The sequence below is a fragment of the Syngnathus scovelli genome, chromosome 11 (assembly GCF_024217435.2).
Source record: "Syngnathus scovelli strain Florida chromosome 11, RoL_Ssco_1.2, whole genome shotgun sequence".
NCBI lineage: Eukaryota > Metazoa > Chordata > Actinopteri > Syngnathiformes > Syngnathidae > Syngnathus > Syngnathus scovelli.
This window is the reverse complement of record NC_090857.1, coordinates 8,803,943-8,819,558: the sequence shown is the minus strand read 5'-3', so window position 1 is coordinate 8,819,558 and position 15,616 is coordinate 8,803,943. Positions and strand designations below refer to the sequence as shown.

General features: G+C 42.5%; 1 protein-coding gene across 1 annotated transcript; it reads right to left on the bottom strand.

The window, feature by feature from the left end:
* Window positions 1-2,382: 2,382 nt before the first annotated feature.
* dstyk (dual serine/threonine and tyrosine protein kinase) lies at window positions 2,383-14,707 on the bottom strand. The gene is made up of 14 exons (XM_049733562.1): window positions 13,902-14,707; window positions 12,146-12,555; window positions 8,846-9,352; window positions 8,529-8,724; window positions 7,562-7,797; window positions 7,383-7,466; window positions 7,125-7,301; window positions 5,727-5,856; window positions 4,981-5,137; window positions 4,563-4,695; window positions 3,659-3,772; window positions 3,267-3,381; window positions 3,061-3,195; window positions 2,383-2,966 (listed from the first exon to the last, which is right to left on the bottom strand). Exons 1-14 carry the CDS (start codon window positions 14,128-14,130, stop codon window positions 2,779-2,781), a joined length of 2,811 nt encoding a protein of 936 aa, XP_049589519.1. The 5' UTR covers window positions 14,131-14,707; the 3' UTR covers window positions 2,383-2,778.
* Window positions 14,708-15,616: the final 909 nt, after the last annotated feature.

Here is a 15,616-nt window from a genome sequence, read left to right as displayed (position 1 = left end):
TGCTTTGCGCCTGCAGACATTAAAGATGATAATGAAACATAACGACGACCATACTATAGCGCACATGCAGACGTGAGGAGCGTAGAATTCAAATAACCTCTCGATTCTATTCCATCAGTATGGTGAAGAATTGAACTGCAAACGCATCCAAAATGAAAAACCATGTCGCGAGTGTAGCAGAGTTAATGCTGGCTTTGAGCTGCTCCATTAAACGATATAATGTACGTACATTCCAGAAATTTTAATTAACGGTACCATAAAGTAGGGGTTAGTCCTCTGGACTCTCACCCCAGCGACCTGAGTTCAAATCAAATGAGTGGAACCAAGAAAATATTTTATCATGGAAAAGCTTGGAAGGTACGTACACTATACAGTTTAATGGAGCAGCTCAAGCCAATTGACCGAACTCAAGGTCATTAACTAAGCATTAATTAAGCATTAACTATGCTACACTCGGACATGTTTTTTTTATTTTGGATGCGTTTGCAGTTAAATTTTTCACCATACTGATGCAATAAAATCGAGAGGTTATTTAAATTCTACGCATCCAAACATCGCATGACAGCGATGTGCTTTCCAGTTCTTTTAAGTGAACTGAATCTTTAGAATCAGTTCACTCAAAAGATTCGTTCAAACGAATCGTTCAACAAATAACCCCCCCAACACACACACACACTTATCCTTTTGTTTTTGTTTTTTATAAATCAAATAATCAAAAATCATGGTCAAAGCTTAAATGAAAGTGAAAAGTGCCACACCCGCCCTCACCCCCACTTTCTGATTGGCTGTTTGATCTGTGACGTCATTCGGACACTCCATTAGGTACACCGCCATTTTCAGGTGTACCTAATCACAGGCCACTTCATTAGGGAAAAATCATGGTCAAAGCTTAACTGAAAGTGAAAAGTGCCACACCCGCCCTCACCCCCACTTTCTGATTGGCCGTTTGATCTGTGACGTCATTCGGACACTCTATTAGGTACACCGCCATTTTTAGGTGTTCCTAATAACAGGACACTTCATTAGGGAAAAATCATGGTCAAAGCTGAAATGAAAGTGAAAAGTGCCACACCCGCCCTCACCCCCACTTTCTGATTGGCTGTTTGATCTGTGACGTCACTCGGACAGTCTATTAGGTACACCGCCATTTTCAGGTGTACCTAATCACAGGTCACTTCATTAGGGAAAAATCATGGTCAATGCCTAAATGAAAGTGAAAAGTGCTACACCCGCCCTCACCCCCACTTTCTGATTGGCTGATTGATCTGTGACGTCATTCGGACATTCACTGAGTGCCAAAAGTCCCAATGATCGTGAGCAGCAGGGGGGGCCCCATTTCAACCCCTTACACTGAGTGCCAAGCAGGGAAGAAATGGGTATCATTGTTATAGTCACTGGTATGACTAGGCAGGGGTTTGAACCCACAACCTCCCAATCTCAGGGCGGACACTCTCCTCTTAGCCCACTGAACTGGTAAACATTTGTATCGTAGTATAACACTTATAGTTGTTTTTAAATAACGTGTATACCTATATACGCCTAAATATTGTTATCCAATATATCTACTGCAATTTCACATTAGATTGCTGGTTTGAAATTTGCTTTTAATATTATTTTTAATAAACATTTATGTTAAAACTTGTCTGGCATCTTATTCCTTGTTTTTATATTCGCCAATTAAAACATAAAAATCTGACATTTGGTTAACTGCTTTATATGACAATATGTGTAGGTACACTACACGAGGTTAAAAAAAAAGCAAATAAATAAATAAAGGGTTAATTGCACAACAAAATCATTTCCTCGCACCAGGGATCGAACCAAGCTCTTGCCGAGCCAGAGCCCGAGTCTCTAACCAGTAATGTTCATTTTAACCTCACATATCAAAACTTGCTTAAGGTTTGAAAAGTCCCTACAATCAATTTCTTTGCCAAGTGACAATTATAAGTCACATTTTGTTTTTGTTGCAGTTAAAATGAATTGTTGAGCAATTCTGGAGTTTTGCATGTTTAAGGCTTAACAAAACCCTTTAAACTTTAAATAGAACAAGCTATCAAACCAAGTTTTATATTTTCCTCTGCAAAAGGATTTAACCTTTGATCTTGAGGTCTGCTTCTCACGAGCTTTGTTCACCTCTGACCCCTGACCGACGTATAGCCACATGTGCTGCATCTTAGTTTTTTTTTTGCTATATAACCACTTAGATCAACAAATTAGAAATAGTCAGTGGGAGCTTAACAGAAAAGGAATGGGGGAGAAAAGAATAACACTTGCAGTATACTCATTTGTTCCAGTGGAAAACACGAACAAAGAAAATATCTGTTGAATGTTGGCTGTCACATGACAAAGAGCCTGTAAAAGTATTTCAATCGCAATAACATCTGACTTGTAACAGATCCTTTTATTTAAAAAAAGGTGTTTGTGTAGATGCAGACATTAAATATGAGCTAAAATGTATCTTACATTTTTTTTGCGCACAATACTTGTAACGAACGACATTTAAAAGTTGCATCTAGTACCATTTTCTGTGAATGAGTGGTAGTTAGCATGACAAAGTGGAGGACTTCTATACAAATGAACAATAAAACACATCTTTGCAAACATCTGTATCCCCTTATAAATTACATAAATCCCACATGTGAACAAGAAGTACATCGTCATGAGTCACAAATTGTGGCCATCGAGCATCCGTTCATAAATACAACAACAACAACAACAAAATACACGGGTGATGACCACGATCCCAGGGGCGTGTGCGTTAGTTTGTCGGGAGTGCTTTCAGTTCGAGTCCTCCAGGCTGCTGCTTTTTTGCTCCGAGCCGTAGCTGCACAGACGGACCATGATGCTTTGAAGGCCGGGCTCCACGATGCCGAGGAGGGGCCGCTGGGAAGGGTCGCCGTTCCAGCAGGCCTCCATCAGCTGCCAGCACTCCTCATCGAACGAGGACAAGCGTTCAGGTCGGGCACCTGGACACCGTACGAATTCAAAAGTGACCAAACCAGCCGCTTTCCTGAATAACCTTTTAATCATCATCTATCCATCTATTGAGCACTTGATCACCTTTTTTGACGTTATTCCACAGTTGATCCTTGCTGGAGCATTTTTCAAAGGCGTCCGGGAGTTTAACGGAACCAGTGCACAGGTACCAGAAGAGGATCCCGAAGGCGTAGACATCGACAGAGTTGTCATATTTCCCTGTGAGGAGCGGTCATAGTGATGAGGAGTCATTAACAGGGGCTTGCATGTTATTTGTATGTTCACGATACCTGTAAACAGCTCCGGTGCCATGTGGATGGGCGTTCCGACAATGCTGCCGGACATCATGGCTTCTGGTTTACAGAAGCCTAGGTCGGTGATCTTAGCACGGTTTTGCTTGTCCAGCTTCAACGTGGTGGGAAGGAAGGTAGGACAGTAAACACAATGAACACACTCACAGAAGCTGCAGTGGCCCACAGCTCACAGCCAGACACTCGCACGCAGATGTCACACCACCAGGTCCTCCAGGCACATCTCTAATACATGTTTTTGTTGTGTTTAAATTACACAATACAAAACAATTGGACCAGTGTGCAGTTGAATAAAAGTAGAAAATAGATTCTGACATCTGTTTTTAAAAATAGCGAATCAAATGTTACAAGTTGATCTTGTTTGCACCTACCAGAACATTTTTGAGCTTTATGTCTCTGTGCAAAAGGCCCTGACTATGCAGGAAGCGGATCCCCTCCACAACGTCCAGCGCGATCTGCAACCTCTCCCTCAGTGACAAACCAGCCTGACATGAACACGCACACAAAATAAAAAACAGGCACACATTAAAATAATGTGACTTTACTCAAATGAATGAGTGACTATAAAAAAAGAATACATTTCCAAGAGAACAAATCAGAATCATAAAAGCATAAAATCATTTCTTCTGGCCTGTTGCAACTGTCACACAAGTCCATCAAAACCAAAGTTTAATTAAAAAAAAACTTCATCAATTCAACAAAAAGAAATTAAACTGGTACTGGTTTGTGGGACATTTAGTATCACACGTGATATGCTTGGAGAAAAAACAGAAGAAAAAGAAAAGCCTACAAGCAAGCAAAAATCATAAAAAAACAATCGTCATTGAATTCTATGAAGAGAAAGAAAGAAGGCCAAATTGTATGCGTGAGGAAGAACCTTAAAATTCCATGAAAAAGAAGCTCTGCATTTCCGGGGCTCCTACTTAGGATACATGTGATTGTCACACACCGAGCTCACTCCGTGTAATGTTTTGACAACCTCGCAAATAAGGCAAAGTAGCCTTCAAATCTCCCCCAAAAAAGTAAAATATCCAATTTTCTAAGATTTTCTGAAATGACACCGCCTGGAAACAATTAGTAGCACACTTGGCGTTTCATTGTCTCCCATTACCGCAAGATGAGACTGACTCATTCAATGGAAATAAACAAGAACTATTACATTTCCATTGCTGTTAATCAAAATATTGCTTTGTAAGAAACCAGTTTATGGCCCATGATTGCTGCACGATAAACGTTTGTCATGGCTCCGATGCAGCAGCAGTGTGTCATTGTCACCTTGAGGCCGGTGTAGAGGTCTCTGTGCAGCCGCTCCATGATGAGCAGCACGGCAATGCTGGAGCCTTCCCCGTACGTGTGGTCGATAACGGAACCGTGCAGGTCGACGAGCCGCTCGTGCTTGGGCAGCGACCTGAGCACATCGTGTTATTCTGTGTCACTGATCTGTGCTCAGTCCGGCTCGCGCTGGCCTCGCATTCCTCTACTTTGTGATACTTCAAGCAAACACGTGCTAGGAAGACACTTGGTACAATACACTTGTGTTCTCAGAAAAGCATCGACAGCCCAAAATGGGAATTCTTAGAAAGAATTGTAGTGCAGGGGCATTTATCACATGATGGGAAGAGCTGCTTTTAAATCGCTTAAATCCAAAGAAAATTTGGACATGTGGATATTCAGCGAGATGTTACTCATGCACCTTGTGTAGTGAAACTCCAAAGCCAGATCGTTCCAGTGTTTATCGTCTGGTGGCACCACAGACTTTAAGGCACATGGATAGCGGCCTCCCCAACTGTCGCAGAAGTACACAACTCCGTACTGGCCACGGCCCAGCTCACGGCCAATCTTTGGTTTGCCTGTTGAAAGACAATTGTGATCAGTTACACGTAAAAAAACACACAAATATGAAAGTGGATGTCAAGTCAAAAGATTTCTTTAAAATAACATGCTCTAAGCGGAACCATAAGTCCAAACACAGCATTCAAATTAATATTGCATTTGTGGAATATGACTTAAGCAGCAAAATCCACCCATTTTTATCCATCTGATCGGGCGGCCATTTTGCCACTTGTTGACTGAAAATGACATCACCGTGTCTAATGGCTAAAGTAACAGCCAATCACAGCTGACCTATTTCCTGGGTTTGGTCATGTGACATTCACAAGATGGGTTAGGGTTAGTTTAAAATCTTTAGGCAGGCAAAGTTACTAGCAAAAATGTTATTGTCAATCAATATCATACGCGAGTGTTCCTTTCTATTTAATTTCAGTATTGTCAAACTGTCATTTGAGAATTGTAGTTGACTTCATTTCATTATGCATGAATTGATGACTTTTTTAGCCACAAATAAAAAAAAAAAAACTAAATTCAAACAAAGCATTTTCCCCAAAACGTGTCTCAAAACTAAAACTCAGTGAATTTTAAAAAACAAAATCCAAAGCTCACCATGTAGCAACACGTCTCGGAGGGAGCGGCTTTCCAGCGAAAGGCGTGCCAGCCGAGGGGCGTGGTCTTTCCTCACACGCAGCCACAAGTCCTCGGTGCGCTCCAATCGCCCCGTGTGGCCTTCTTCCAGCTGCAATCCCACAAGCACAAAATGCCTCATGGTTAGTGTTCACAAGTCTGTCTTTGTCATTGCGACTTTCATTCATCAACCCCTCCAGTTCGTTTTGGGAACAAAAGATTAACCACGTTTGGTGGCCCGGCTGGTCGGCTCCTTTTATCAAACAAATTCATTGTAACTCCATCACCACGGCCTCCCCATTTTTCACTGGCAAGCAGCATTGACCTCCCTGACGTCGTTGTCATTTGTCAAATTAATTTATGCGACTTCCCTCGCCAACACAAACTTACAGGGCTTATTTTTCTGCCACTGTGAATCAATGTTTATCCAAGCATCCCTTTTCATAAATTCCCTCCTGCAGGTTTGTGCACTCATTCGTCTTACAGCAAGACCCTCAGGGTTGGCATGAGAGCGGCCTTAAAGCCAAGTTCACACCGCCACTGGATCTCAGCCGTGTTTGTGCAACTCCAATGACAAATCTTTCATCGTTCAAGGCAATATAATCCTTCTTGAATTTCTTTCTCTTAGAAATGACAAAAAAAAAAAGTTGCTTTTGAATCGCATCAGAGGTAAAGCAGACCCCGTTACGGAGCGACACTAAAGTTTTCCTTCCTCTCTGTCAAGCTCACAAATTATAGTTGCTGATTAAATCAACTTAAGTGTGATTTCCTACACCTCCATGATAGCATGCAGGATATGACTGACATACCTCAGCTTGATTTTCTGCTCTTACTAACAATGACATGATGACAATATCAGTTCTTGAAGACTTGGCTTCAGTTCCCTCGACATCTCCTAGGGGGTCAAATGTGCCAAAATGTCCATTTGTCAAATGTGTGTTGAAGCGCCGTGACATTGTTAAAGAGCAACACGATGCCTCATGTGACGATAGCTTTTGTCAGGCCATTCAAGATGCGCTTTTGAATCAATTCAATCATTGCAGAGGACTTCATGAGCCACAAGTGATGCGAAACAAATGATGACTTACACGGAGGCTGGATCTTCATAATTGATCGCTGGGTGACTTAATGGTATAACGAGCTATAATGAACATGTGATTTTTTTTAACCCTTATGACAGTCAAATGACAAAATCTGTTCTGCTTTTATGTCCTCATCTTTGGTGGAGGGGGGGCAAAGGCAAGATTGTCACAACCATTTTTAGATTCATTGAAAGACTTCACAATGTTAGTAATATGCATTTCGTTTGATCCTTTGTTCTCCCCAAAAATAAATATGCCAAGTGATTTGTCGTGTTTGAGGTAAAGGAACAAAGTAAACCTGGCGCAGGGACGCCGCAAAGGCCTCATGGGAGCTGTTGAGACGGGTTCTGAACTGGGAGCAGATGCTTCGGGCCAGTTTGGCGGCGCTGAGACTTTCGATGGCATCCTGGGCCACTTTGCGCTTCCACTCGTGCGAGATGGCAGGCGGGTTCACGAACGTTATCCTGTGGATGATCTGGGAGGGGGAAAATAATCACTCAGAAGGCACCGATACCCGTGTCAAGGAAAAAAATATATACTGGATTCTTTAATTTACCTGTTTGATTTGCTCCCAGACGAGTCGCGTGACGGAGGATCCTGAATGAAACGTGACTTCAACGTGATAGGCGGCGTTTAATAACTACAACAGATGCACAGAAAAAGGAGAATCCACAATATAAATTCATTGCAATCATCCACGATTCTTTTTTGCTTGTTCTTCTGTGATGTGCACACCTGTTTGAGGTGATTGGAGGTGATGTGTGCGGACGATTCGATGTGGGATTTCTCCAGACTGCTGAGACATCGCTCCAGTGTCCCGACGAAACTTTCTCTCAAATAGTCCACAGAACTGATGAGTTTGTTGGCCACGGCTTGATTCAGACGCAACACAATGAGCTCCTGGATCTGGTGGATGCAAGATTTGATCTCCTTTGAGGTCACCGGCTCGCCGTTGGTTGTTACGATTATGTCTGCGGTCAAAGGGGGAAAAAAAAAAAAAGAGCACACTAAATGCAGTGAAACCTTTTAGAATGGCTTACAATAATATTAAAGATATTTTATATAAAATTAACATAATCAGCACAAGTGATTATGTTTGACTATTGAGAGGTAGGTGTGCTAAAAAACAGCAAGCGTGATCTTACGTCCACCTTTCTCTCTAGGAAAAAAATATGGCAGCTAGTAATGGCATTTTCCTCCAGGATAACCTGAGAGGATTAGTCTGCCATGTCACAACCACCCTATTATAGGGCAAAGTTTTTCCATTGTCCAACAGCTAAACACTCACTGGTAAACCAAAAAATATTTTTTCATAAATTTAGAATGAAAACCAGTAACATACACAAATCATAGAAAATCCCCCAAATCTCTTCAACGGTTTTGATTGGTCACGTGATCACAAGAGATCTTACAGTCTGTGACAGTGGATTGGGAGTGAAAAAAAAGTTCATGTGACAGCACACATATGGTACTTTATCTTTATTTAACGGCAAGCGACCTTGGATCCACATGAGACCTTGGCTCAGTCCGAACCCGTACTGCAGTCCGCCAAGATGGCCACGCTAGACTTATTTTTTTTAATCACAGAAAAAAAAACGTGCAATAGGCAAACAAACTGTGATATTGCAAGTTATTTTTATGACACTGCTAACATGAGGACAAGATGTGCTTTTCATAACTTACCTGGTGCAAACTAACTCACCCGCAAATTCTAAGTTGGCGGCATCTTCAAGCAATTGCTCTTTCATGCTGCCGAGTGTCTCCACAATCATTTCCTTCATCTCTTCTTGTTTGCGGTTCGCAATCGCCATGAGGGAGGTGAACAATTCCCCCTCTTTCTCACGGGTGTATTCCAGCCTACGGGGGGTTATTTGCAGGTCTCTCTGCATGTCGAAGGCCTGCAGGGGGCGAGAAGGAGCGGGAAGGAGACACGCTACTTAGTGTTTGGTTCTTGCGAATTTGAAAGACAAGCTCTTCAAGGTCCGCCATTAATAAATCATAAGGTGCAACTTATCTGACCTGATTGATGAAAAGATCCAAGCAGCGACAGTGGAGCCCGTTGAGCAGACTGGCAGCCTCCACCTGTTGGTTTTGAAGCACCTGGCGAGTGAAAGGCACCAGCAGCCTGTGTAATCTTTCAAAAGCTTCCCCGAGCATGCTTTGCGGCTTGGCGCCCGGGGTGGGCATTTGCGTGGGCGCTCCGCAGGAGCAATTTCCCGTCGGGCCACTAAGAAAGTCAAGGGAGAGAAGCTGTTTATGGAGGGCGCTCTTCTCCCGTTCCTTCTCCTTGTCCGGGCGGCGACTGGGCTCCGGCGAGGCTGCGGGCATCGTGTCGGGCAGGCGGATGAAACAGATGGGAAAGGGGAGCATCTCTTTGACTTTCCAAAGTTCGGCCACTTGATCTGTGCTTAAGGAGTCCTCCTTGATGGCGTACAGTATGATTGGAATCACATTCCGAGTGCAGTCTTCTAGGGCCTCCTCCATGGGCTGGACGCTTGCACATGGCACCACCATGACCTTTGCTTCCTGATGATGAAACACAAACATTTCAGGATCATTTGCAAACACAAGTAAAATGACAGCCAGAAAAGCAGACATTCTCAAAGCTGTTAGCTCGCAAGCTAATTGGTGGCTAGCACCGCTCGTTGGACCAAGGAAAATGATGTGATGATATTTCAAACACCTTTAAGTGTATTGTTTGTTTTTACAGGCAAAATTCATTTGTGGCAGGCGATCAAACGTGCATAAAAATAATAAAATAAAAACAGTGTAGTCTATTTTATGTGGATTTGTTTTAGCTGCAATTCTAAGATATCAAATCAAAACAGAATGAAATAAATGAAAATGGTATGTTATGTGCGTCATGTGTGTGATGACACACCCACATTACATTCTTGCACGATCTGTTTTCGCTTACTGTCATTTTATGACTCACCGTTTGACATTAAGAAGGCGTTTGAGTGACAAGCCTCCAACAAAGCCCAGGTCAGTAAACACGCAGCTAAAGAACAAGATTACCTTCTTTGGCAAGGGAGTGGAGTGCAAAATGAGGACATCCAATGCATATTTAGCTTTTCAGGGTTTTTAATTCTATATTCACGCCTCCATGAGACAAAATTCTCACGATAAAAACGTTCACAATAAATGGAACTTCATAGAATGTGACTGCTTTCACTGTGAATTCATGTTGTATCGATGACTAATACCTTCTGTCGATTTGTCTGACCCTTGAATAAATAAATAACAAAAACGAGCTTGGGAGGGAGGTCATGATGGTAAAGGGGCAGACATAGCAACACAAAGGAGACAGTCAGTCCCGTCACCAAGAAACACAAACTGAGCCGCCTTTCTGAAACAAAGATAGCCTGCAAGCATTCAGATCAATACAGTGTTTTGACTCTGTTGATTTCAAGAAAGACCCTGCAAGAAAGTCAGTGTGACCGGCTTTTATTAAGGCTTGGGGGAAACAAATCCAGCGAAGTTGACCTATAAAAGCGGTAGCCCCAACAAAATGAATTTGAAAATATTTTCTTTAGATTGACTATTGAGTTAATATGCATGAATATTAAAACTGTTATTAGCAGAGGCGTACTTATCACTAATATTTGGATTCATATATCAGATAATTGATTCAAAACAGTAACAGCCATAAACAGCAGATTTTAACAGCATGAAAGTCGGAGGGATCTGTTAACAAGTCTGAGGCCTTGTGTGAATTCGTGGAGCGCTGACAGGTTATGTGCCTTCAAAAGAAACATGGTGATAGATTTGCACCCTTTGTCCTTTGGGTCCCGAAATAGAAACGTGCTGGGATGAGGACGACTAACTAATTAGCAAGTGTCTGCGCGTGTGGCAGCAGAGTGTGAATGCCACAGTGAGCAGAGAGATTCTGTACCTTTTGCAACACTGACCCAAACACTAATCTCTCTTTCATTGAGCAGAAACCTCAGGCTGCTTTAGTCCCTAAGAAGGAACATGTGCTCATGAACTGGCGCGTGAAAATCGTCCACACCTTCCATCAGCGGCGGCTGACAACATTCATCAACTTCAAATACGCAAAATCAGTATGTTATTCTGAATCTCTGATAAAAGATGTCAAAGCCAAGATTAGCCGTGACCCAAATAAGAGATATTGTATTTGAAGCAACATGTGATTATGAATTATGATAAAAACTATTTCTGAGTATCAGCTTATTTTTCATCGTTAAGTCCCTAAGGCGAAGAATGACGATTATATCCGGCAATTTCCACCATGACAATTTTCATGCTGCACTGTTATAAAACATTTTTTCCAGATGGCAAGGATTCAGTTGTATCTATGGTAACTTTTTCCATAGCAAAGGGGGGGGGTTGGGGATTTTTTTTTCCCCCCTAGTCATGTGAATCGCACCAGACCAGCAGCATTACGAAAGGGGGTTAGTTAGGCGGCTGGGCTGCCCTGAGGCAGGTACCAGGCCTGGCGTCTCGGAGTTTGACATGAGGGAATTTTTTGGGAGCGACTGGATGACAAAAATTTTCCGCGTCACACGTGACTGAGCAACGACTGTCCTAAAATCGATTTACTCCCTTTCCCAGCTCATTTGGATTTTCAGCTTTTATCAGAGGGGGGGGTCAAATAAATGCATTGTGGGTCAAATAAAGTTTTGAGATGATGCATTTTTCCATATCGGAAAACAGGGGTGTGTAGACTTTTTATAGCGTTAGTGTATATCCCATCGTCAGCTATTTGAGAGGATTATCAGTCTAGTGAGAAAAGACTCACCTTCCGGGCACACCCCTCCCCCTTTCTTGTCCATTGCCTCAAAGAGTGAGTGCATACGCAATTTTCTGCAGTTGTTGGCAAAGTTAGACTGCACAGTCCACGGTGCATTATTGATATTTATTTTCATGTTTACTCTGACACGTGTACTCAGAGTGAATCTTTTTTTTCTTTGTTTTGTTTTAATACACTCAGGTAAACAAACGTACGACAGTTGTTCAAATGTTGCCAACAGGGGTTAAGATTTTTGGATGCCGAGTCAGTCCCGGAAAAGATTTATTCGGAGAAAAAAAAAGGTTTTGAGGCTAGAGCTAATTGAAACGCACACAAAGCTTTTGTGTGACATTAAATGCACTTAAATTAAATGTCCAACTCTTCAAAGAGCCATTGAATTGAACCCATTGCTTGCAAAGTGAAAAATTCCAAACATTCTCGAGCTATTGACTTTTTCAAGATAACGCTTATCAAATCTAATGAGATTTGTTTAGGCCAGTTCATTTGATTTGCAACAGTAAAGGGACTGTTGTTAAGCGCTGCAGATTGTGTTCTTGACAACATACCTGAAGTAAAGGGTGATGCAGGGTGATTTCCAGCTCGGCGAGCCTATGCGCCGGGTCTTCGCATTCCTCGTGGATCTCCAAGTCTTCACGGGGCACCGTATCCCAACGGCCGCGGTTGGCCGCCAACTGGTGCACCAGCTCGTACTGGCCGGGCAGCGCCAAACTGAGTCGCGTCTGTCTCCCATGGGTGAAACACAACTTGCGCCTCTTGCACGGGGTACCCTGGACGCCTCCGCAAGGCTCGCCGGCCTCGGGGCCCAGCGGCAGCAGTCTCTCTCCTAGCAGGCAATTGAGCAGCTGGTAGCGGGCGGTGCAGTTCTGGCCCAGCACCAGGATGCATGGGGCAGCGCCCACCGTGTTGCGCAGGAACTCTTCTTCGTGGCTGGGGAAAGCGATGCAGCTCAATTGCCCTGTGGAGATAAAAAAACCAAGGCTGATTCAACCATAATTAATAATCAAATAATGCCACGTGGAATTACAGTGGAATTTTGCAGGATCCCTATGTGAATGATGCCATAAAAGTCAACGTTGTCCAGTTTCCACCATGCTGACTTAAGCGTCAGCGTGACTCAGCACTTTCAGTTACATAAGCAGACGACTACAAATTTGTCTGCTCGGCTACATTACTTGGCCGTTTCTTGTAATTTCTAAGCATTGCTGAAGCTAAAAGAGCACATAAAATCTTAAAGGCGGTCCACGCATTGCAATGTCAAGCTTCATAGACGCGACTGAAGCAAGCAGACTAAATAGTAGAAACAATCGCTTGACATCATGTGGTGCAAATTTATGTCGAGATATGTAAGGCCGGATGAATCTGGCGTTTTGTAAAGTGAGGACACGTGCTTGGCTGCTTCCATGAAAGGGAGCATTATCCCATGCTTTCTGTTGTGTATGACTCATCTAATGTTCAGGACTGTTCAGTACAAGCTGAAGAAAGTTGTGTCGGGCTTTTGGGTGAGTATGATATCAGCAAGCGCTAGTCTTTATACACACACGTTCATTCATTCAGCATTTGAAAATGAATATCTTTTGAAGTCATTATCTCGTAATCACAATACGTCACATCATGTCTGTAGGAAATTACTAAATTGGTCACAATGGAGCTCACATGGGCAATCTAATTGACAAAAAAAAAATAATAAATAGGCTTTGGGCACAGGTAGGGAAGATCTGGATTGGCGGCCAAAAAAATCACAGGCCACATTCAGACAGCAATTCACACTCACACCTATGGCCTTTGATCAAATTTACATGCATGTTTTTGGAATCAATCTGAAAACGGAAGGGGGTGGGGAGGACAAAAATAATGAAATGAAGAGATAATTAACATAATTAAACGAGCCTAATAAATCAATTGAAACGACAATAGAACAATCCATAAATGAAAACAATCAAAGAAAACCAAAAAATAATTTCAATAATTAAATAATAATAGTCATTAGGTGTCACGTCACGCTTAGTTTTAATTTGTCAGAAAATACTATGAGGCTGTACAATCAACTCAGGTACTCATATCTCAAGGCATCACTGCATGAATATCAACAGGTGCATACAGGTTAACTGTACCTTCTGCCCTGCCACCTGCTGGAAGAGCATGTAATTGGTCTACCTGTCACTATACGTCGCTAACATAGATAGATGCATAGAGGTAATGATCCATTTTCAACAAATCAGATCATTTTCCACAATAACTGGCGAAGACAAACTCAATAGGTGCTTGAAAAGTTTGCAAGGATGCTGAAGGATGTTGACCCACCTGCCTCCAGAGACGCTGACTCTGAGCTCATGGCTGATGCACACGCGTTGCTGTAGTTCTGTCTGATTTCCCGGAAGAAAGCATTGGTCTCCTTGAGGTTCTTCTTGAGCAGAGCGGAGTGTTTGTTGTAGCTGTTGAATATCCGCGTGAGCTCCCGAGTTAGCGGAGTGTTTTTTTGCTGCACGTTCCCCTCCATGGCCAACTTGTGTGCTCCTAGCTTATGCGACATCGCATCGACAATAAGGGCTAGCTTACCGACTTCAGACCTCCTTAGGTTTGCATTATGTGTTGGTGCTTGGAGGCCAGTAAGATGTGCTTTTAAAAAGCAGGGAATTCGAGAAATGTGCTAAATAATGTGCACCCACATGGTAATCCCCGCCTGGGTTAGCGTTGTTAGCCGGTTGGCATCGCCTGTCCGCCCTCGTCTGGTAAGCGCGCCCTGGAACAACTTGACGGCAATACAGCTCGAGGATAACCACCTCTCTGACCTTCCAGTCTCTGTACCAACACCCCGTCGAGAGATGAAAAAAAAGAAGAAAAAGAAAACGTGGGAGTCTTCCGAGTGACGCCTCGGGGGAAAATATCCTCCTAAAGTCTCGCCGATCGCGACGAAGCAATGTACATCTTGCCGACAACGCCGCAAGAGTCCAAGTATATTTCTCGTCTCTCGGGGACGATGAGGAAGCAGAGGGTGGTGTAATGTGGTGCAGGACGAGGGAGCTGATCCTGCGGCTGCCCACAAGCCATCGAATCACAGCAAAACAAAAAATCTGTCAAACTGAAGTTATGGAAAGTAGAGGGCGGGGTCCGGGTAGAGACAAGCACCCTGGGAAATGTAGGTTAATTCCTTTTTTTGTTTGTTTTTTTTCCTCCGCATTTCTTCATTTAGCAAGAAATGGAAATACGAACGTTTCTATTGGCCTTCGATTGCAATTTGATCTAATTTGATCATTGTAATTTACAGCAAACATTTGAATGACTGCAACATTTAGTTCGTCCCAAATGCTGTGACTATCTGGAACTCAAACCAATCACGCACACAATCATGCCAATAAAAAACGTTATTTTCCTTTGCACATCTTCCTCAGCTTTACATTAAACACGCACTAAAACCGTACGAACAGTCGCGCCATTACGTCAAGTGTAGTGTTTAGCTCCCTCTACTGGCTAACCAGCCCAATTACAAAAACAACACATTCAACGTTCTGAAAGATCAAAAGTGCCAAAATTACATATCAGATTACACCGTAATTCATGTATTTCCTTACCATGAGAAATGAATACATAAATGTGATATTCTAGTTGTAACAAATACAATGTACGGGTTACGGTTTTAACTGTTTATTATGAATTAAACATGGACGTGAGGTTCAACTTCATTTTTTTTATTATTTCAATTGGAATATACGTGTCTGCATTTAATTGTTTGATAAAAGCTACATGTGTTATTCCATTTTGGTTGATAACACGTATATATTTAATTCAGGCCGAAAACGTATGCACTTCCACTATAGTTCACTAGATGGCTGTGTAGCCAGCTGTTGAAATTCAATAATAGGTTATGATGGACTGAACAAGCCCATATTTTACAATAAATCAGTTTGTGAATAAATCCACATTATTTCATTATGCACTGTTGTTCCTTTTTGCGACAATTTTGAGATGTGCCGTGAGCTTTTCCTAATGTAAAATATGTGCCTTGGCTGTTTAGGTAT